General features: G+C 44.2%; 1 protein-coding gene across 2 annotated transcripts in view; it reads left to right on the top strand.

Moving 5' to 3' along the window:
* LOC124122155 (autophagy-related protein 9A-like) overlaps positions 1 to 23,384 on the top strand; it is a 279,064-nt gene that overhangs the window by 56,802 nt on the left and 198,878 nt on the right. For both annotated transcript variants that reach the window (XM_048386919.1, XM_048386914.1), the window contains exons 4-6: positions 4,489 to 4,632; positions 6,027 to 6,162; positions 13,304 to 13,406. In XM_048386919.1, the coding sequence (XP_048242876.1) occupies positions 4,489 to 4,632; positions 6,027 to 6,162; positions 13,304 to 13,406 (383 nt within the window). The remainder of the gene's footprint in view (positions 1 to 4,488; positions 4,633 to 6,026; positions 6,163 to 13,303; positions 13,407 to 23,384) is intronic.

Raw genomic sequence — 23,384 nt, 5'->3', positions numbered from 1 at the left:
GGTAACAAGACGACCAGAATATTCTGACCCTAGGGTCAGTGAATACTTGCCATCCAGGTCACACAGTGAAGATCGTTTGCCAAATGTTCCTAATGTGTACCCTGAGAATCAGTTTTCACGGACTAGTCATAATTACCCATACACTGGTCAGACTGGGTACCCAGTACTTGCTCCACCACCAATGGTGAGTTCAGACCAAAATCTAATTGGTCTCGTGTCACAATTGTCTAGTAGTGTGCTGGGTCTTGCACAAAGGATTGACACTCTGGACAGATACCCCCCAAGGGGAGATCATTCAATTGGAAGAATATCTCTCCAATTGTCTAAATTTAATGGCCAAGGAGATTATCGTGCTTTCGAAGCACAGATTAAGAATCTGGTTGCACAGTCATGCTGGGATAATAACCAGGCAGCCCAAATGTTGGGATGTGCTCTGGAGGGTGTAGCCCAGCGGTTTTATGCAGGCCTTCCTGAGCATGAGCGACTGGATTACCAGTGGCTTTCACACACTCTGCGCAGGCGGTATGGAACCAGTCTTTCAGATGTTAAACGTGAAGAGTTGATGAGGCGAAGCCGTAAGTCCGGTGAGAAAATTGCCGACTTACGAGATGATCTCTGGCATCTTGCTCAAGGTGCATACCCTGATCTTCCTTATGAACTTCAGGAGAGGTTGGCTCTGGATGCACTGAAGAGGGCTGTGGATCAAGACTTGAGACTCCGGTTCATGGACCGAGGTGTACGTACCTTACAGGAGGCGGTGGATGTAGCTGAGCTGTACGAGTCAGTTGTAGGCAAACCTGGCCCCCCTTGCACAAAGCGATCTTAGCGCTAAGACTATCGTAAGCCTATGTTAAAGTATGGGAGTTACGATCATCTTAGCGCTAAGATCGCTTTGTGCAAGTGGGCCCTGGTCAACAGAGGTCGGTGCGGGCACTGAGTCCTTACCCTTCACAAGGAAGCAGAGTTCATTTTAACTCAGAGTTGGATGAGAAATCTGTCAACCAGAGACTTACTACTCTGACCAGTCAGCTGGCTGATCTTCAAAAGACAGTAGAGAAGCTTGCATCAATGCAGGTACAGCCATCTCGCTCACAAAGTTGCATTGCTAGAGGAAAACCTGTTGAGAACAATAAAAGCAACACATTTCAGAAGAATGAGGGGCGACCTCAATCCTCTCAAAATAGGAGAGAGCATTCCAATGGGCGTAGTTATTCGCGATCCCCTAGTGCTTCTAGGAGAGGAACCACTGCCTGTTTCACATGCGGTGAGAACAGTCATTGGGCTTCTGAGTGCCCTCAGAATTCCAAGACAAATAGTTGTCAGGGAAACAGTACCCCACCGACCCGGACTTAGGTCGGGCTTCGGTGGAGAGTTCTGAAATAGAAACCACAAATCCTAAGGAAGTGAGAGCTAATAAAGCAAGTGGTCAGATGGAGGGAGAGATTTGTTTGGTTTCTGGTCAAGGGGAGATAACCCCTGATTCCTCCCTTAATCCATCTGACCCAGTCAAGGTGAAGGCAAATTTCCAGGCTTGTTTTAAAGTAGGAGATAAGGGCCAATAAGTGAATGTCAAGGTTGGCAACATTTACTTCACTTTGCTTGTTGACACAGGTAGTCAGGTGACCTTACTTTCCCCAGCCGCAAGCAAGCGCTTGCCATCTTCACTAGCTGTCAACTCAATTGACATGGTTCTGGAGGCTGTTAATGGGAGCTTATTCCAAGTACATGGAATATTCAAAGCACCTGTTCACATTAGTGATGACATGAACCCCACTGTGGAGGAATTCCTGGTTGCAGAGGTTGATAATTCCCATGATTGTGATGGCATTCTTGGTATAGATGTACTGGATAGACTGGAGGGTCTGATCGACATCCCTGGGTCAAGGATCCGGTTGATGGGCAGGTGGTTACCAACTGCGAGAGCTGAAACCACTGTCATCGTTGCAGATGATGTCTTTTTGCCTCCCTAGTCTGTATCTTTTATCCAAGTGAGCTTGCCTCAACTTCATCGGGACCGGTCCTCGATTCTGATAGAACCCTGCAAGGCTATTTTATTCACACATGGTATAATCATGGGCAATTCAGTAGTCACAAATAGTAATAAGGCAGCTACAGTTAAGGTTATCAATGTTCTTGATACCAAATACACTTTAGCTAAGGGAAGAATTATTGGTCAGTGTCCGTGTGTCAATGTAGTACCAGATAAAGAAAGTATCACGAGTTAATGTTAAAAACTCGAAGGTGCCTGATCATTTAACAGATTTATTTGATCGCAGTAAAACAAACATCAGCTCTGAGCAGCAGGATGAGCTGAGAGATCTCCTGTACTCATACAGAGATACATTCGCAAAAGATGATGATGATCTTGGTCGAACTAACCTTGTTAAACACCGTATCAATACTGGTGATGCGAGACCTATCAAACAGGCTCCACGTCGTCACACGCTGGCGAGGCAAGAGGCGGAGGAGAAAGAAGTGGCTCGAATGTTAGAGCAAGGTGTAATCAGTCCCTCGAATAGTCCTTGGGCTTCCCCGACAGTTCTTGTGCAACACAAGGATGGCCGTTGGAGATATTGTTTTATTGATTTTAGGCTCGTAAATGAGGTTTCTCGGAAAGATTCCTACCCCCTACCTCGCATTGCAGACTGTATTGACAGTCTGGGTGGTGCCAAAATGTTCTGCACAATGGATTTGCAAGCAGGATACTGGCAGGTAGAAATGGATCCTCGTGATCGAGAGAAAACAGCCTTTGTCACACGTTACGGACTGTTTGAGTGGAATGTCATGCCCTTCGGCCTATGTAACGCCCCAAGTGTGTTCGAGAGACTTATGGAAATGGTGCTTAGAGGTCTCCAGTGGAATGAGTGTCTGTGTTTCCTGGATGACATCATTGTCTTCGGAACTACTTTCGAAAGAAACAATGTTCCGGCTTCAATCAGTTTTCGACCGTCTGACCTCAGCTGGCCTGAAATTAAAGCCTAAAAAATGTCACCTTTTTAAAGAGAGAGTCGATTTCTTAGGCCATGTTATTTCGGCTGATGGTGTTCACATCCAGCCAGAGAAAATAGAGGCAGTAAGATTGTAATGTACAAGCCTTTTGTACATTTCGGTCAGTAGACAGTGAGATGAATCATATTGTATATGTTGTATGTGATACAGCATACTACCGTAAAGATATACGTTATTGCTACATGAATTAACGTATATCACCACTGATCTTACTGAATGTTTGTTTAATGTGCAAAAACAAAATGTGAACACGTTCTAAATCACCTGTTTCGACGTCACCTATATTCGTGAGTTTGTTCCACGAAACTACTTCTTGTAGCATAATGGCTTAAATCAGCCTTGTATGGCTACAAAAGTGCATCTAGTCCATCTGAATGCATTGTATATTACTACACAGCCGTGACTCGAAGTAAAATAACTTCTGTCACTGGTGGAATGCAATTTCCCCACGTTTCACCGACCGTATCCCCATGCGAGAGACTACTTCCGGTATGACGTCACTTTGTTGACAGTTTGATCGGTTGTAGATTTTCTGATACGAGAGTGAAAGCCGGTTCGAGCCGAGATACATGTATGTGAGTTGACATTCAAGTATTTTATATTTATTGTACATCTTCCTAACTGAATGAAATACTGAAAAGAATAATTATATTCTTGTAAATTAATAAATCTTATTGTGCAATTCTTAATTGTGAAATTATTCTTGAAAAATTAAATAATTAAAACTGTGTGGTTGGTGGTATTGGGAGTGATCCACAATTCGCTACCAGAGCTGTACCCCAATATCCACCCCCTGAACCGTTACAGTCACATTCCAGGAAAACTTGTTTCGGTCATGTTTGTTGAGATAAAAAGCGTTTTTTGAGCACAGAATTGAAGAGTGACATTATATGATCAAGAGGTTATCACCCTTGTGTGTTTGGGGATGGCAATTATCCTGTATTAGGAATAAACATTGTATTTAGCTAAATACATAATGTTTATTCCTAATGCAGAATATTTACCATCCCTGAACACCCTCGCGGGCTAACCTCTATTTATCGCTTTTGCCAGCTAGGATATGTAAGCCTCACAGTGGTTAAAAAATGTTACCGGGTAAATGGCACAGTGTGGGGTATAAGTTCAGAGTACACATGCTTTTCCATTGTGTATCAGCTAATCCACCAACAGGTTTGTGTATGAAACCTCTCTGGCTTGCGCCTCAGAGGTCCTCTGACAAAATTGTATTGGTTGACACACCTATGAGGAGGTGTATATCGTGCTTCCTATAATTAGGAAATGTTTATTTGATTGTTGAATTATAGCCTTGAAGATCTTTACGCAAGGAATCCTTTATATGACTATCATAGAATTCCAGTTGAGCACAATTACTATCAGAATTGAAATATATGACAAGTAATTGTTTGACGTGAGATTGTTATGTACATACTATATGAACATGTTATATTGATATAATTCTTTACCCATTTGTGATTTCAGACAATTTGTGTTTGTGGTTGTGTTCTCAACATTCCTGATTGAGTGCATAAACTATGATGTTTTGTTTGCAAACATTGCATACAACCATACGCACAAGGTGACAATACCTGAAACAATCTACCCGGTCAAACAGTGCTTCCACAGGTAGGACTATACCCTTCACATTTTTAGCTCATGCAGGCTGAAGGTCCAAGAGAGCTTCTGGTTTGAAACCGTTTCCATCCGTGAACTTTTGACTTCTTTTCCAAATTAATACTAGAAGGATTGAGGAAATTTTAATGTAAAAGATAATTGGTAGAATTTCAAACTTTTCATATGAAACAACAAGGCCCTAAGGGTTATGATGACATGTACCATCTTAAAGGCAGTGAAAACACATGAATTAAAACATTTGTAAAGAATATCCTTCTCAGAAGCCACAAGTAACAGTAAACTGAAACTGTTAAGATGAAAATTATTACTTTTAATATTGGTACCATTCTGCAACAACTGTTTGCAAATTGTTTCTGTATTTCGACATCCATAAGACAGTGAAAAAAGCTGACATGGACACACCCCAGCACAGTCACCAATTACGGAGTTATCTGTGCCACCTCTTGCTCAGTTTCACCATTTTTGTGGAAAATATCCTTACTTGGGAAGTCCCTGACTAACCTCCAAGCTGGCCTTATGCTATGATGTTGTGTTTTATGTGCCTACAGTTACCACCATATCTCCAGTTATTTCTACAGCTCCCTGTTATGGTTTGGATTAATCAGTTGGTACATCTATATACCCCTCACAGATCCCTCCTATTTGTATCGCCCCTACTGTTGCTGCACGTACTGCCCAAAGATGTTCCAGTACAGCTGCTTTTCCAGAGATCAGAGGCAACTGGTCTCCTCTCCTCGTTTCATGTCTCAAGAAAATTAATAGTAGTTCAGTATAATGTATATGTGTAAGGTGATAGATACATTGATCGTCAGATAAGACTTTGTACATGCAGACAATGATTTTGTAATTTTCCCAAAACAAAGACATTATTTATAAATCATTTTCACTGTATATTTGCCTTAATGTTTTAAATCAGTGTTTTTCAAAGGCTCATTCAATATTGTTTTCAGTCAAAATCAGTGAGAACTGATCGGTAGATTGGTCCAACTCATTGTTATTTACAGCAACTGCAGTTAGGGCTATTGACACCTTGAAACGAACATTAGTTACTGTAAATCATGGCATTAATACGTTACCAAATTCATGTGAGATACAGACCTTCAAAACATTTTTCCTTTAAGTATTCAACAGATATAAGTCTTATACTGATATCATTCAATAGGGTAATATGTGTGTTCTTGCTGCCTCTTGGGATTTTAATCAAATCCCAAGAGGCAGCAAGAACTATTAAAGGCACTTGTAGTGATGCCTTGTCTACTTTACTATGTCATTATTGTAAAATATCATTGAAGCAGATAGTTATATAGATCTAATGATGAAAGGTCTTTTTTTCGAATGCCCTGTACTGAACTATTGAATCATCAAATTTCTTCTGTTTGTTTCAGATTTGACTTTTTCATCGTAGTGTGTCTGATCATTGCCTCTATTTTCTGGGTGTTCAGACTGATAAAGGTTGTGTACAACATCTTTAAATACCTGGAGATCCGATGTTTTTATCTATCAGCACTGAAAATATCAACAGTAAGTAGATTCAGCTGTTCATATAACACCATTTTACATAAATTTATTGTCATTCTAAAACTCACCTTTACTTGCATATGTTTCTTCCTCTGGAATCATCAGTGAGGGTGCTTACTTTTGATAAAAAACTGTAACATTGATGATCCAGATGGTAATAACGTATGGCGTAACTCTGTTAAAGTTTCCTCCCTTTACACTCATTGAAAAAGCATGCATGTGCAATGGGTGTGTAACCTTTGAAACACCTGCAACAGTTAACCAACAGTGTTCTCTGCATTTTACACCAAACTAGGTTTAATAACAATCCAATAGACGTTTTGGTTTTGTTTGTCTGGACCAGATGATCCAGGGATTGACATCATTATCCACTGAATTGAGATACCATAACATGCATTCAACCAAGTCACTGAGCCTAATCCATTTAGTTGCCTCTTACAACAAGCATAGGTTGCAAGGGACCTATATTCTTGCCCAGAATTTTCACAGGTATAAATGAATAAGGAGATAAAACAAAACAATAAGATGTGAATCTGTTAATGAGCAAGTGGAAATGGTCCAGACCATAAATAATATGTCAGTTCATCTTAAATAGTGTGGAGATGATTGAAGTATTAGTATGAACAATTACAGTCCAGCCATTGTGGCACTGAAATGGTAAACCTAAGTTGTCATGAAAACATGGGATGGCAAAATCATTGGGTTATTTCATTCAGGAATTCTCTTCTTTCTGGATATATGGTAACTCCATCATATTGCATATATATTCCCAATGTTTATTAACATGATTTATGTTTTAGATTGTACATGTGGGATAGAACAGTTACCATTATCAATGTCTTATTTTAAGTAGGATTTTGTCTATTCACTTTCGGAGCTCAACCTAGTCCACTCCCACAATTCACCCACCCCCCACCCACAGATGTTAATAAAAGAGAGCTGAAGTTGGTCTACTTCAATCCTTTTCTGTGATTGTTCAATATAATGAACAAGAACACATAACATTTAAATCAACTGAGCCTTTTGTCATAAATTTAATTCAGGAATATGCTGAACATGTGTCCCTCTGGTCGACATGTTATTGACTGTGATACCTCTTAGAACAAGCAGGCATACCAAAATTTATTGTCAATGAGTTATTCAGTGAATACTTTTATATCACATCAAACAGACATAGTCTCCTCAAAAAACACTCAACTGAAACTGAAACTATATACTTGTTCCCACCAATGGTTATATCCTAATTTGTTTGAGGGAGTTGAATCTGATTTAAAAAAACTATTTATGGACAATGCTCAGCCATAATTCTTGCAAAAACCCTACCTCTGTTACATCATTGCCATCTATCCTGCATACAGATCTTCTCAACTATCCATTATTATTATCCCCCGCCACAAAGTGGAAGGGGGATATAGGAAAGGGTGCCGTCCGTCCGTCCGTCACATTTTGTTTCCGGAGCAGATCTTGAAAACCGTACCATATTTCTTCACCAAACTTGGCACATAGACAGGTCTAGTGGTGAACTGGTGCCTTTTGTTAGCTTGAGAATTTTAAAAACATTATTTTTCGAGTTTTCATGGTAACGACTTTGATGGGTGCTGTCCGTCCTTCTGTCTGTCCTTCCATCCATCCGTCACATTTCGTTTCCAGCGCAGATCTTGAAAACCGTACCATATTTCTTCACCAAACTTCGCACATAATGTCATCTCGCAGTATTGAATACATTTCCTTTCTTGTTGGTAAGTTCTGCATTGCTTGTGTGTATGTTCCTTCAAAAGTGTCATGGACACGGTTGTTGCATTCACTGACTAACTTCATGCCGAAACACAACTCATTACAAATACAACAGTGTAACTGATCTCAAACCTACTCAACTGTATAAACACTGCCTCCTATACTGTATGTATTCTTGTCAACCATACTCTGTACTTCACTTGCTTGATAACGGTGTTAGAACCTACACATCGATCCTAATTGTAATATAGAAGTTGTTTGTCCATATGTCTCATCCTTACTCATTACAAATACAATAACATGTTCTGTCATAAACTGCAGATGGCAATACAACACCAGTAATAACTTTTTTTAATGCTGCAATTAGGCCATTTACAAAAAGGCCCAGTGAACATAGTTCACAGGAGCTAATGCATTGCACACAACCGGACATGCCATATTGGCGGGGGATTTGAGTATTTCATGCTTGTTTGTGCCTTAAATAGTATCTGCCTTCAAAAGCACCTGCGCAGAGTCTGTGGAAGAGTTTCTCACCCCGAGGAGAGAGGGTGATTCACCTTTGACCACTCTATCTTCAGGCTACCACTGCCGTGTTGACTGGGATTTGCTGGGCAGCTCAAGAAGAGCGGAGAACTTAGCACCAATGACCTAGACAGACGGAGCTACCAGACGGCCATGTCCTCCAAACTACACATATTCTCTCAAAAGGTCATTCAGTGTCTTCCGTACCACAGCTTGCTGCACTCCACTTGATGTCCTCGATAATCGGATCTGCATGGACTTGACATGCCCCAACCAGCATCCTTGACCAGCCTTGGGTCCAGATCAAGCAGACAGTGATATTATGGCTGTATTGGCTATGGTGTATGCTCCTTTGCTAATCTGATTACAGAACTCTTTGATTTCATGCCTCGTCATAAACCAGCTGTCCAAGAGCAAGTTTCCAACTCTTATCTCATCTCAGGTTTCTGGTTCATCCAATCACATCCTGTATCAGGATGTAGCCTACATAGGAGCCAGGTTCCAGCTTTACAGAGGCATCAATTTTACAAGATGGTGCAGATGATATCTTAGGTGATGTATCAACTGTATCATACACTCTGCTGATAGATGTCGTACAATATGACTTACAGAGGTAGGCTCCAACTTACTGTTGTCCAATGTAAGACATCATTGTGTCCTTTCCTCCAACGGTGATGGATGGTCTCACTTGGTTGAGATCTTAGGAGAATGTCGTGTGTGGATACCCATCTGTTGACAGATGCGTCCAACTGAGGATGGGGTGCACATATGGACAATCTGACAAGACAAGGGATCTACTATGCTCTCAGTGTGTGCAAACAGCGTTTATACCATTCTTCAGTCCTGGTGGACATGGACATGACAGTGGTGGACTCCATTCAGAGGTAAGGGGGAATGAAAAGGAGCTGATTGATGTAAGACACAACATGTTTGTTTGCGTTGGTCAATTGGATCAACTGCAGGATAGAGGCTTGCAATATTCTGGGGAAACTCAACAGTGGACAGTTCTTTTTGGCCATCACTTTTTTGACCTGACTTGCCATCAAGGATTGTGAACACATAGTGGTCCTCTACAACATGTTTGCCTACATCTTTCCCCCTTGGTCTCTCGTAGACAGCTCTGAGGAAGACTGAGGACTCGGAATGCACAATCATCTTCATGTCACTGGTTCGGCCAGCTCAGCTGTGGTTCACCAGTCTGTTCCCATTGCCACTAGAAGAACACCACCGGCTATCAGAGCAACTAGATCTTTTTCTACAACCGAGATCAGACATTGTGTGTGGAAACCTATGCAGAATACATTCGATGGAACAAATTTTGCCAGTGGCGCATAATGAGGTGGAAAGGGACGATAGTGGCAACCAAGAACTTGGACATTCAAACTCTACTTGTGAAAGGAACGGTTCATTACTAGACAATGCAGACACCAGCTTAGGTTTCTAATGGCCAGTCTTCCTAGTGCCGAAGAAGAACATGTCGGAGATGGTGATGATTATTGACTTAAAGTTTGTCCATGTAAGTCGAAAACGAAATTAATCAAGCACCATCTATAGCACCATGGATAATAACACTGTCTACTCAGACTTCATGACTGCATTGACGACTGATCAAGGTAGACATATTACATCACTTGTCAGCACTGGTTTCTATGGATAACACCATGGTAGTAGTGAACCTACGAAAACAAGGTGGATGGAAATCACAACTTTTATGGAAGGTGACCACTTGTGAGACTTGATAATCTGCAGATTGGATGCAGATTTGATAAGCTACAGATTGGTCACATACCTGGCAAACTCAATGTATTGGCAGATTGTCAAGGGACAAGATTGTTTTGATGGAGTGGTCTCTCCATCCTAACATCTTCAGATGGATAAAGATAACTTAGGACACTCCACATCTCGACTTCTTTGCGACATGTCTCAACAATAGGCTTCCCATTTATGTCAGCTAAATACAAAACCCACAAGCTCTACATGTGTGCTTCCCTGTCACTGAATTGGGACAGAATGTTTGCTAACTCATTCCCACCTTCTTGACAAAAGTGGAGGATTTGGACTGTGTAGTCATACTCATCGTGCCAGCTTTGTCAAACAGGACGTGGTTCCCAAAATTTCTCTCTCTCCTCATGGAAGCTCCACTCTCACTACCACCATCTACTTCACGATTTTCTTCAACAGTCAAGATAGGACCTCATCTATGGAAGGCTCAACAGTCTTCACCTATACACCTTGAAACTAGCATGGCAAAGATGCTGGCTTCTGGCTTCTCCAAGTCTGCCCCTGATGTTGTGGCATGGTCATCCACACCTTCCTCTTCTGCCATTTACAGAAACCAATGGCACAAGTTCAGGCAAAGAGGAATAGGATTGAAACATGGTCATGTAACTATCCTCATGTTGGCTGATTTCTTGCTACACCTACGACAGGAGAAGAATTTCGGCATCACTCGATTGGAGGATAAAGGTCAGCTCTAGAATCTGTACTAACATGATGGACTATCACTCTAAGAATTCTTCCAGAGTTCATTGCCAAGAATAAGTCTGCCAGAAAGAGGTCCGCTTTGACACTGGGAATACTCCATCCTGGTGTGGAACAGAAATGTGGACTATCCTGACAGACTATTGTGTCCAGTGCGAACACTGAAATTTAACCTCACAGATAGTCAAGAACATCATCATCATCAAGGAAAGACTCTTCATCTCCTGCAAGCCTACTGCTGATAAGGAAATCACAAAGGAAACCTTTTAAGGTTGGCTGAAGACTACCATCTCTCCGCCCATATGGAGAGACTGTGAAGCACTTTAGATTCATGCAATATCCACTAGTCTAGCATCATGGAACTCCATCTCTGGTCTAGGGGGGGGGGACAAATCATTGGGTAACAACCGGTTTTGCACTTAAATATCTGGAAGTGATCTATTGTTCAACAGAAGTGTTGACAAAATATGAAGTCGTTGGTGCCGTATGGGATGTCAACACAACCCAGAAGTTACATCATTGGAACCAGAAAAGAACACCCATAGAAATGGAAGAGACATCATCAGAACTGAAAGCGACATCACAGGACACAGTAGTGACGTCATAGACCAGAATTGGCATCATGGAAATGCCAGTATGCTGGTAATTTCAGAAGAATTAGTCTCTGTATGTTTTCATAAAGTTCCTTACTGTCAGCTATCTTAGATTACTATATACTAGATCCCACCATCACTCTGATGTATTCTGGCTATGATCTAATGGGGGTAAGGTATTGGAAGGAGTCATGAAACAACAGTTATCATTTAGTATAGTTCTAAGAATACCACCTCTATTACATCAGAAGTAGTCATTCCCACCTTACCAATATATCTGCATCTTGTGGATGTAGTGATTGGAAAGAAGTGATGTGTTCCCACCCGCACATGCGGAGAGGTTTACCTCCCACTTTAATGGGATGGCTGAGAGCAAAAAGGATGTCTTTTGTAAATCTGAAGTTTTTTTTATTATTAGTGGGACGATAACAAATGTACAAAACTATTGGAAATGATGTAATAGAGGTAGTATTCTTAGAATTGTACACAATGATAACTATTATTTGAATTCTTTGTGAGTGTTACATTTGCGAGTGAGTTTCTCAGTAGGTTTCAGCACATAGATAGATCAATTTATTTGTACATCTACACTAATGGGTGAATGTACGTTACTCAGTGTTTAGTGTTATTTCAGGGGTTCCTTCACCATAACATTGATCAATAACGAAGAGGGCGGTCGGGTAGCCTAGTGGTTAAAGCGTTCGCTCGTCACGCAGAAGACCCGGGTTCGATTCCCGACATGGGTACAATGTGTGAAGCCCATTTCTGGTGTCCCCCGCCGTGATATTGCTGGAATATTGCTAAAAGCGGCGTAAAACCATACTCACTCACTCAATAACGAAGACAATTTTTTCTTGATGGCATCCCTAGCCATGTCTCCATGACCTTAGTCCTCATTTCGGAATAGTTAGTGCCAGTAAATAGAATCTTGTAACATTCACATATATAGACATATTCTGATGATGTGTCTATGTAAGTGCAAGTTTCCTCTCCTACTAAGATACTTTACCAGTTTTCCGCATGGTTCTGATGGATCTCAGCCACAAAGGCTTCCACAATGATTAAAACCCATACTCTCAGAGTGAGGCACCTAATCGCCTGAATACAAAGTCAGTCTTCACAGGCTGGGTAGCTGAGTAGATTAGATCACTGACTTTGTGTGCTGGTGATTAGGTGCCTCACTCAGAGAGGGTGGGTTCGAATCTCAGATGGGACCCACAAAAGTACTGGAATTTGTACTCTTCTAAGAAAATGTGATCCCAAATAAAACATTTGTTGCATTTGACCACTCTCTAAAAGCAATGTGTATCACATGTGGTCAATGTGTGTAAGAGGAATGAACTTCCAGGCAGAGGTGTATTTCCGGTGGCCTTCTAGAAATGGAAATGCTTTTGTATAAGCAAGTACATATATATTTCAAACACCTTTTTGGTTTGAACATTTTTTTTTGACTCAACAGCTTTCGAGGTGATATTGATCGAGTCAACAATATTTGGTTTATGAATATTCCGTAACCTTTGAAAACCTGCAAGATTGGTCAATATTACTCAATCAAAGGCCACATGACAGTGATAGTCTATGTATTACAATTAAGGGCCTACTTTTGAATATATTCTCGAAACTATTAAAGTCAATCTGATTTTATTTAACAAGGTGAGCTATAATACCATAGGTTATTTTTTTATCCTTTTGAAAACAAGTAAGCATAGATACTTTTGATCCAAAACGTATATTCCAAAATGCCATAAATTTGGAAAAGTATTGTGAGGTAGTGTCATTCTTTTCCATGTGGCGTTTGTCTTGACTTGTTTCAGACTGACCTTCCGAATATGACATGGCATGAAGTACAGAGATGCTTGCTGGAGGTTCAGAAGGAACAGCATCTGTGTATTCACAAACAGGAGCTTAATGAACTTGGTAGGTACTGAGGTATGCAGGCAAAGTTGTTGCCATATAAAGTGTCTAAAACTGAAGAAACAGTCTGTAGAGAAAATTTATAAAGTCAGTGTAAAGACAGATAAGATGTTGCCAAAGTTTGTTAAATTTAAACAATTGGCCTCTCATTGCATCACTTCAACCAAAATTTCACAATACAGAACAGAATGAAGGTTTCTATCACCTTTGCTATCTTTTGGTGATCAGTTTTAATAAAAACACCAACAGCCATTATTATATAGTGTACCGCAAAAGAAACATCCCCATATGAGAAGCCTTATTTGTCCAAACATTGTAAACATACTTTGAGACATATTAAAAAGATGAAACTTGGCAAAACTGATCATCAAGGTTGAAATTAAAGTGTCAAATGTTCTTAAAGTGAAACACAACACTAGTCTCTGAGAAAATGCCATCACAAGTCAGTACCTCGTGTGTCCACCATTTGCATTGATGACTGCCGTGCAATGTCGATACGTGGAATGAACGAGGTGGTTGATGAAGGCTATAGGCACTTGAGTCCACACTCTGAGGAACACCTGAAGCAGTTCAGCTACAGTTGTCAGCCTTGGTTGGACGTCATTCAGCCATCTTTGAATCTCGTCCCACAGGTGTTCAATGGGATTTATATCAGGCCTGAGGGCAGGCCACTGCATGGTTCTGATGCCATTCTGCCAGAGGAAGTCTCTTGTTGCTCTCGCAGTGTGGGCACTCGCATTATCATGCTGAAACTCGTGGTTGCGGCGACGTGCCAAATGAGGTATGGCGTGTGGTCTCAAGATTTGATCAATGTACCGAGCTGCTGTGACACCATTGCCTCTCCCTGGACCAATGTTCTGGAAGACCACAGGGCCGACCCTCTGTGCAAGACCTATTCCACCCCACACCATGATGCTCGGACCAACCCACGAGTCTCTCTCAACAACACAAGCATCCGAATAACGTTCCCCAAGGCATCACCAGACTCTCTCTCTGCCATCTGCTGTTGAGATACAGTAACAGCTCTCATCTGAGAAGAGGACTCTTCTTCACTGCTGTGTTCCCCACTGACGACGGTCCCTGCGATGACGTGGTGTCAGAATGGGTCCTCTGTGTGGCCTGTGACACTGGAGGTGTCAGCTTGTCAATCGTCCTCGCACGATGTCCGCACTATTGTGTCTCTGGTGTGTCCCGAAGACCTGTCGAGCAGTAACAAAGCGACGTCGGGTAGTGACCCTTGGTCTTCCACTATGTTGTCGGTCAAAAGTAGTGTTGGTGGTCTGGTACTGTTGCTGGAGCCTGTATATGGTTCTTACGTGCACTTAAAATGCAATGGCTACTTGCCGGGCACTTATGAGCAGTTTCCGGAACCTGTATATGGTGGACTTGAAATGCATAGGCTACGGTTTGTCCAGCTTGCAATTGTCCAAGGGCTTTGTGTCGCTGATTTCTTGTCAATCTTGACAATGTTATCCGATCTATGTGGATTTTTATAGGGCAAGAAATGGGGTAACGCAAGTGCAGTTCAATTTGCACGGAAGTCATGTGCATCGGGTATCAAGGCCATTGCCGTGATGCGTTTGGGCGATCGGTTTTATTGTCATCTGCTTTGTTTTTTTATCATCAAATTTCATTTTTCCGGACAAGGTATGAATGTTAAATTTTAGAAACTTTGACAAAAATTACCCAAATATGTAAACGACAACTTTTCATGCAATGTTACTTGGGGTCATGTTTTTTTTGCAGTTCAATATATTTTTCTTCTTTTAAGAGCTCACTTAACTAATATCATTTTGACCCCCCATCCCCACCACACCTCATCAGGTTTTTGAAGAAGTAAAATCCAATACCTAAAAAACGGTACTATTAGGTGTGTTTTTTTATATTTACTTTGAAAATAGTCTTGAAGGGAAAGTAAAGGGATAACATTGATTGCGACTTTGTTGCAGATATCAATTTTCCAATACACATTAAGTCAATAAGATCATATTTAAAATCATGGGGCTTGGAAGTTAACTCCCCAAAAAGAACATTGTTGTGTTTAGAAAAGGTAGGTGAGTACAGCCAATGGAGAAGTGGTCCTATAATGATACAAGGATGGGTGTCATTGACAGCTTTACATATCTGGGAATTATTTTTAGTTCTACACCTCTTTAAAAGCATCACAACACCAAATTTAAAGATGAATTGCGAGTCCATTTTAATGTAGAGATTTTCAAAAGGCACACTGTGTGTTGACACATCATCTGCCTGTAGAACGGTAGCAACCTTGTGGGTACGTTTATGTGAGCCGTATGTATACCTTAGAGGTCTCTATAGAGAAATTCATGTTTGATGACCGGAAGTTCATACATCTTTACTGTTATTAATTTTGAATGAAAGTTATAGCAATTTGATATTCTTTGGAACAATTGTAACTGAAATGTCTAAGTGTACTATCCCAGAAAATCAAAGATGACAAATCATTGGCATGCACCAAACTGGCATGTAATGTTGGGCTTTTGCCACCACATTAAACATTATTGGTATTGTAATCATAGGAAAACACACCTGACTTGACAGATCATGCGAGGGACTTGCTGAGATTAGCATGTCCACAGAAGACAAGTGCCAGATCCTTGCACGCTAAAAAATGGTTGCCAACTTCAACTTGCATGGTTCTTTGTCATCACCACCAGGCAACAACATTAATAAGACCAATAAGACGTCCACTCCTCCCACCCCAAATATATGTGGGACCATGTAGCCTGGTGTCAGTCTCGGGCACAGGAGTTTTTATTGATCTGACAAGAGTTGTTTTTTATTGAACCACACTGATGGTAGGACACGTGTCTAGAGGCAAAGGGGAACATCTTATCATCAGTGCAACATCCAGGGAACAGAGGCGTGTGGTGGCGGCTCAGGGATGGTATGGGCATGTTACTCCTTTGATAGTAAACTTTATTTGATCACAGTTCAGGGGACATTAAATAGACAAAGGTACAAAGATACCACATTCGCCAGTTTTGTTGTGCCTCATTTTAATAACAATGTACTTGCCACAAGGATGGATTGTCATGGATGACAATGCAAAACCCCACCAAGCATGAGCTGTGACTGACCATCTCCAGAATACCGCCATTGAGACTCTGCCTTAGCCTTCTCGAAGCCCAGACCTGAATCCAATCCCTGCATCGATGGGATCAGTTGAGACGTTGGGTCAGAGCAAGGGACCCTCCAGTATAGGATCTTCAAGAATTGACCAAGCCATTGCATGAGAAAAGGCAACACACCTCTCAGTTGAGGAAGAGGCGTCTGATTTTGAGCTTGAGGTGACGTCTTGCGCATGCGATGCGTCTACTGGGTGGCTACATCAGTTATTGACACGGTTGATCATTTAACTGTGATATGGGTACATGTTGATCTGTCCGTCTGTTTCTGTAAGCGATTATTAGGTGTTAAAAAATCTACATGTAATGCAATGGTATATGACATCTACATAAAAGAATGTACAAAACGGCTTGGGGTTTTGTTATATCATAAAGCATTGGTCTACAATTTTTTCCTTTACAAAAACCCAAGGTGGTGTGTTAATTTTTAAACTACACTCACCTTTTTTACGGGTTTTTACACCTTCGCGCGTAACACGCTCCCTTTGGTGTTATAATTATACTACGACATTGGCTATTAGTATCGCGTTACAAATCGCATTCTACATTACGCCTTTGCTTCTAGTTTCACAATTTATGCACGTATCCTTCCGATCTTTATATCGCACTGATACACTTTAATACCCTTCCCGCCCACCTCAGAAATTACGGTCTTTTTTACAAAGACCTTCAAACTGTGTACAGGTTGTTATAAGACAGGCACGAACGCTGCCTTAAATGTCTGGCGGAGGACGGGCATTGCCTTTACCCCCTGGGCCCAAAAAAAGAGACAAGTTGACTTGCTCCACTTTAAAGAGGTCTATTAAAGGCGGGAGTAGATATCAGATCTGCTGAGACCTCCCCACCCCTGTCCCCATCTAAAAAGGGTAAAAAAAAATAATAAAAAAAAAATAAAAAGCTGCAGTGACTGTCTCCCCCGCTCCCTCTCCGGGGGCCGGGGGAGAAGGCTTGAGGGTCCTCGTAGTAAGCACTGCACCCTCTCCTGCACTGTCTTTAGCAGACTTTTCTGCGTTACTTAAGTCGCAGATGGCGTCGATGATGGAGGAGGTGAAGTCTCGGCTCCGGCAGGAGCTACGGGCTGAGCCTTCCCTGTTGTCGGCGCCGGACGCGGCTTCGAGACCTTGTGTTATGCCCGGCGTCGGCCGAGGCAGGCCACTTGGTCTCGAGGACGATCCGTGACCGAGGGCCGAGGCCGAGGCTTCCACTAGTGGATACCTAGCCCGGAGCCAGGTGGGTTCACCTGGTCTCAGGAACGATACGAGACCGAGCTTCGGCTCCGGCTTGCGGCCGCTCCCCAGCAGGGGGTGGCAGGCGCCGGCCCGTGCACTACCGACGCACAATTTTCCCTAGCGGAGCCAGACGCCTCTTCCGAGGCCGAGGCTTCCACTAGTGAATACCTAGCCCAGAGCCAGGTGGGTTCCCTTGGTCTCGGGGATGATCCGAGACCGGGCTTCGGCTCCGGCTCGAGGTCGCTCCCCAGCAGGGGGTGGCAGGCGCCGGCCCGTGCACTGCCGATGCACATTTTTCCTTAGCGGAGCCAGAGGCCGAGGCTTCCACTAGTGGATACCTAGCCTAGTGCAAGGTGGGTTCCCTTGAACCCCCAGTACCTCGGCACCGGGACTCGGTTCGGACCGGGTGCAGAGGTACGTGCGGGACAGGATTGTCCAGGTACTGCCTCAGGTGGCTGCGCCCATGCCAGAGTCAGACACCCCCAACTTGACTAAGGTCAAGCAGGGCCGTCGGTTGAAGGCTGCTTACATATGCTTCGAGGAGCAATGTCATAACAGCTCCGTGTCTCTGCACACACCGCGTGTATCTGTCGGCTGTACAGAGGGAGTTAGCGGGAGAGGCGCCGGCCGATTCTTCAGAGTTGGCCGCGCAACTAACGGAAGTTCAGTCATCTTGCGTGGGACACTACTCGTAGCTGTGCCTCACACATGATGTGCGCTGTTATGGTCATGCGCAGGCTGTGGATGTCGGTATCTAAATACTCGACTTCCACACGCCAAGACCTACTTGCTTTGCCGTATAAGATGGGTGCCACCCTCTTCCCTGGGGCTCAGCAGGTGGTCCGAGAGGCCGCTCAATTGTATACTTCCATCAAAGACTCTAAGGCCTTGTTGGAGGTACCAAGCGTTAAAACCACGTAAGCGGGCCTCTCCACTTGACCTCCTACACTGACGCACCGGGTCAGAAGTCCACACCTGCTTGGATGCAGTCGCTTCCTTCAGGTAAGGGCGATGGGAGGAGCAAGAGAGGCCGGGGCAAGGCAGCTGGTCGAGGCCAACAGCTTTTTCACGGGGCTGGGAACCCATCGGGTTCCCATTAGCGCCCAAAGAGCCCCGGATGGACCCACAGTCGCAAGTTATCGAACTGCCTCCAGCCGGGGTCCACTGCCTCCAGCCGGATGTCCCCGTAGGCGGCCGACTGGCTCTTTTCCTGAAGGAATTGGAGACAGTTACATTGCAATCCCCGGACCCCGTCCACTATAAGGGATGGCCATTTGCCTCGGTGGAAACATCATCCACCTCCCCTTCTCCGGGATAAAGCACACTCCGGTGCCTGCTACCCGAGAGAAGGCGGAATTCCTCTGTGCCGAGGTCGACGCACTTCTTATGAAAGCTGCGATCGAACCGGGTCCCGAGGGACAGGATAGCGAGGGCTTCTACTCGACTTATTTCCTAGTTACCAAACAGTGATCTCAGCTGTCGAGACAGGAGAATGGCTAACGTCAATAGACTTAAAATACGCCTATCTCCACATACCCATACACCCCGAGTTCAAGAAATACCAGAGGTTTTCTTTCGACGGAAGGTGTTATCAGTTCAGGGTTCTACCATTCGGGATCTCCACGGCCCCGAGGGTGTTCACCAAGCTGATGTTGTTTCCTGCACAAGTGGCCAGGTCGAACGGTCGGTTCTGCCATCCGTACCTCGTCGACTGGTTACTAAGAACTCTATCGCAATCCCTGAGTCAGATAGCTACACAAGAAGTGATAGACATTCTGATCACTCTAGGGTGGATGGTCAATCTCAAGAATTCAGATCTGAGCCCCACTCAGAATCTAGTCTTCCTAGGGGCTAATTTCAACACGGTGAGAGGACGTGTATCTCTATCACAAGATATCAAGTTCCTTAAGCGCAAGTACATGCTCAAGTGCACTGCTCGTACATGGCTCCAGTTACTGGACAACATGGCGGCGACAGTGGATGTGGTCTGGCGGGTGCGCTTGAGAATGAGTCCCATTCAACAAGCACTCCGTCGACTTTGGGTGAACTCGGAAGATCTCGAGACTGTGCTCGAGACTCTGTAGTGGCTCATTACACACCTCCAGTGGTGGACCGTGGTCGGGAATCTGTCCCGGGGGCTCCCCCTCGACACCCCCGTTCCGTCTCTCACAGTTCAAACAGACGCGTCACTCTCCGGCTTGGGAGGCGTTCTGAATGATCACACTGCCTCGGGACTATGGTCCCAGCAGGAGATCAAACTGCATATCAATATGCTAGAACTGAGAGCGGTCAGGTTGGTGTTCCAACGCTTCCCGGATCTGCTTCGTGGCCAAGTGGTTCGTCTAGAGATGGACAACCAAACGGCGATGACTTACATCCGGAAGCAGGGGGGAACGGCGTCTCTGTCGCTTCGACAAAAGACGTGGCAGTTCCTACTATAGTGCAACTCTCACGATATCAGGGTGCTACCTGTTTATCTCCCAGGGGTGGACAACGTCCGTGCAGACTCTCTGTCTCTCCGGATCCTCGCTCCTCACAAGTGGAGGCTCGACCCGGGGATATTCGGGATTTTCTCCCTGTTATACAGGTCGTTACAAGTGGATCGGTTTGCGTCTGGGGTGAATCACCAGACACCAATGTTCTGCTCCCGAGTCACCGACCCGAGGTCGGTGGCACCGGACGCCTTCCTGCTAGATTGGACGGACAGTTCTGTGGGCATTCCCCTAAGTACCTCTGATTTCCAAGGTCCTGTCTCAGCTAGGCACTCAGCCTGCGCGACTAATTGTGCTCCTGGCACCTCTTTAGTCGGCGCAGAGTTGGTTTCCAGTAATACTCAGGTTTCTGGCTCAGCCTCCTGTTATATTACCTTTACGACCGGACCTCCTATCCCAGAACGGGGCCCTCCACCCGAATCCCAGGATTCAATGGGTGGCTTGGCCACTGTCATGAATCGCCTTCAGAAGAGCGGTATTCCTGCACGAGTTGCAGACACAATACTGGCTTCGCGGAGGGATGCGACAAACGTTCAGTACAAGGATAGATAGGCCTGCTATGCACGCATGTGTGTCGATAGAGGGATTGCAGATCTTTTTTCTGCAGATCTCGTAGTGGTGCTTGAGTTCCTCCAGTCGCGACTAGATGACAGCCTGGCCACATCAACAGTCCGAGGGTACTCTACAGCTATCACAGCTTTTCACGTCCCTGTCGACGGGGCACTTCTGGGTGCACACCCATTAGTGCAGCGCTTTTTAGCAGGTGTGGACAGGATCCGACCGCCAGTCCGGCGGATCTGTCCCCCTTGGGACTTGTCAATCATTCTCGATTGGCTTTACGGTCCTTCCTTTTGGGATCTGTCGTCTCTCTCTCTTCAGCTGTTGAGCTGGAAGACGGCGTTCCTTGTGGCGGTAACGTCCAGCAGACGGGTAGGCGACATTCGTGTTATGTCAGCCGATCCCGATATAACTGTCTTCCACCGGGGCAGTTTTCGACTACCGGACTCTTACCGTCCTAAGGTCGCACACGCCTTCCACGTGAACGGCTCATATTGAGCTACCTGCTCTTTCACAGCCTTCCTCGTCGGGGACCACTGCAAGACATGCTGTCCGCAGGACCCTCAAGGCCTATATTAGCAGAACTATTTTGCTGTTACGGCGGTAGGAAGGCTGGCTCACCTGCGAGCAAACAATCTATCTTGAGGTGGATAGTTTCAACCATTTGTACAGCGTATACGCTTACAGGCAGAGACCCCCCTATCAGGTTGAAGGCTTAGAGCAGTGGCTACGTCACAAGCGTACGCCGAGGCTCTGCCCATTGAGGAGATCTGCTCCGCAGCTGTTTGGAGCCAGCCGAGCACGTTCATCAAACATTACCAACTCGACAAACACTCAAGCGAGCGTGCTCGGTTTGGTCAGTCAGTTCTCCCAATTCGGCAAAGTTCTAATCTCTAGCCGATTGAGCATTCGAAATTTTAGACAGTCCTCCGGTTATACTGCTCAGTAATGGTCCGGATTTTATCTTCTGCGGTCGATAAATATCAGTCCTTACTAATCGATAATACTCGTATTTTGCACACGCACTCCTTCGATCCTCGGGGACCCTCTGGCCTAGCTCAGCACGGGTTATAGTCTCTCGTGATCTACACCCCTATATCACTTGTTCCAAAAAAGTGTTGGGGGGTGGGGAGTGTTTCGAGTTCTCAACTTATGACAAGCCGCAAAAACAGGCTTTATCAAAATATATGGTCGACCACGCCCTGTCTTTAGCCCCCGCCTTTCAACGGTGGTGTCTCACGATAAGGTTGGTTCCATTTATTGAACTCAATATTTTATTCTGTTGAATAATCAAAAACGATGTATTTATTTAAGCCTGTTGCTGACGGATGCCACTTCCTAGGTTATCTTTGGGAGTCTGTCTTGATGCAATAAGTGCCCCAAGGAGGATTTAATCTGAAGAGAATTTTACAAACCTGTAGAGGTTATGAATTCTCTGATGAAATCCTCCTTGGGGCACGGCCACCCACCTCCCCACATTCCGTCAGCATTTGACATATGGAAAGTGATTTGGGTGAGAGTTGCTCCCCCTGGCGTGAGGCGCCGTGGGGGGTGAGGCCCCCTAAGGGTGGTCGTATATCATACAAAAACAAAGTTTTTTGTGTGGTAACATTTTTTATTAAGGAAAATGGTTACAGCTATGTCATGTAGATTTTCTTGAGCAAGGAAAATGCAATAAGTGCCCCAAGGAGGATTTCATCAGAGAATTCATAACCTCTACAGGTTTGTAAAAATTTTAACATTTTGACCAGTTATCATTGTGGGCCCTTATTGTGTATTTTAACAGTAATGGCCACGTATTGTCTTCAGATAACACCCGTTTTTGTGCAGGTAAATCGATCAATATCATGTGCACAGCGCTATAGTGGCAAAAGTGTTTTTTCAAGTGCAACTGGTCACGTGGCCATAATACTGCACGTTTTCAGCCATACTTGTTAGAAGTCATTAACAAAAAAAGAAAAAACACAAGAAAACAAAAGTCTTTACGGCCATTTGTCATGCCACGCCTTTCAAAGGTGCAACGTGAACGTGCCATCGGCATGTTGCAGACGGGAACGTCCTTAGCTGAAGTCGCAAGGACGATGGGTTGTGGTCGATGGACTGTTTATGATTTACAGACGCATCTACAGCAAACGTGTACCACTGCTGATCGGCCTCGTCCAGGTCGACCACGTGTGACGTCACATGCAGAGGATCGTCAGATTGTCTTACGTCACCTCAGTAACCGATTTTTGACGGCTACATCAACCAGAAATGAACTGTTTAGGATAGACTGAGTGCGCAAACTGTTCGAAACAGTCTGAGAACTGCTCACCTTCAAGCACGACGGCCATACTGCGGGCCGATTCTGACTCAATTACACAGACGTCAACGTCAATTGTGGGCACAGCGACACTTACGATGACACTTACGATGGACTCAGAGGAATTGGAATCAAGTCGTCTTCAGTGATGAATCCTGATTTAATCATTGATTTGCGAGGGTGTGGAGGCGCCGTCATGAACGTTACGCCCAGTGTTGTGTACAGGAAGTTGACAGATTTCGGGGGGAATT

The sequence above is a fragment of the Haliotis rufescens genome, unplaced genomic scaffold (genome assembly GCF_023055435.1).
Source record: "Haliotis rufescens isolate VD_foot unplaced genomic scaffold, xgHalRufe1.0.p SCAF_10, whole genome shotgun sequence".
Taxonomy (NCBI): domain Eukaryota; kingdom Metazoa; phylum Mollusca; class Gastropoda; order Lepetellida; family Haliotidae; genus Haliotis; species Haliotis rufescens.
This window is presented reverse-complemented; position numbering and strand designations above follow the sequence as displayed.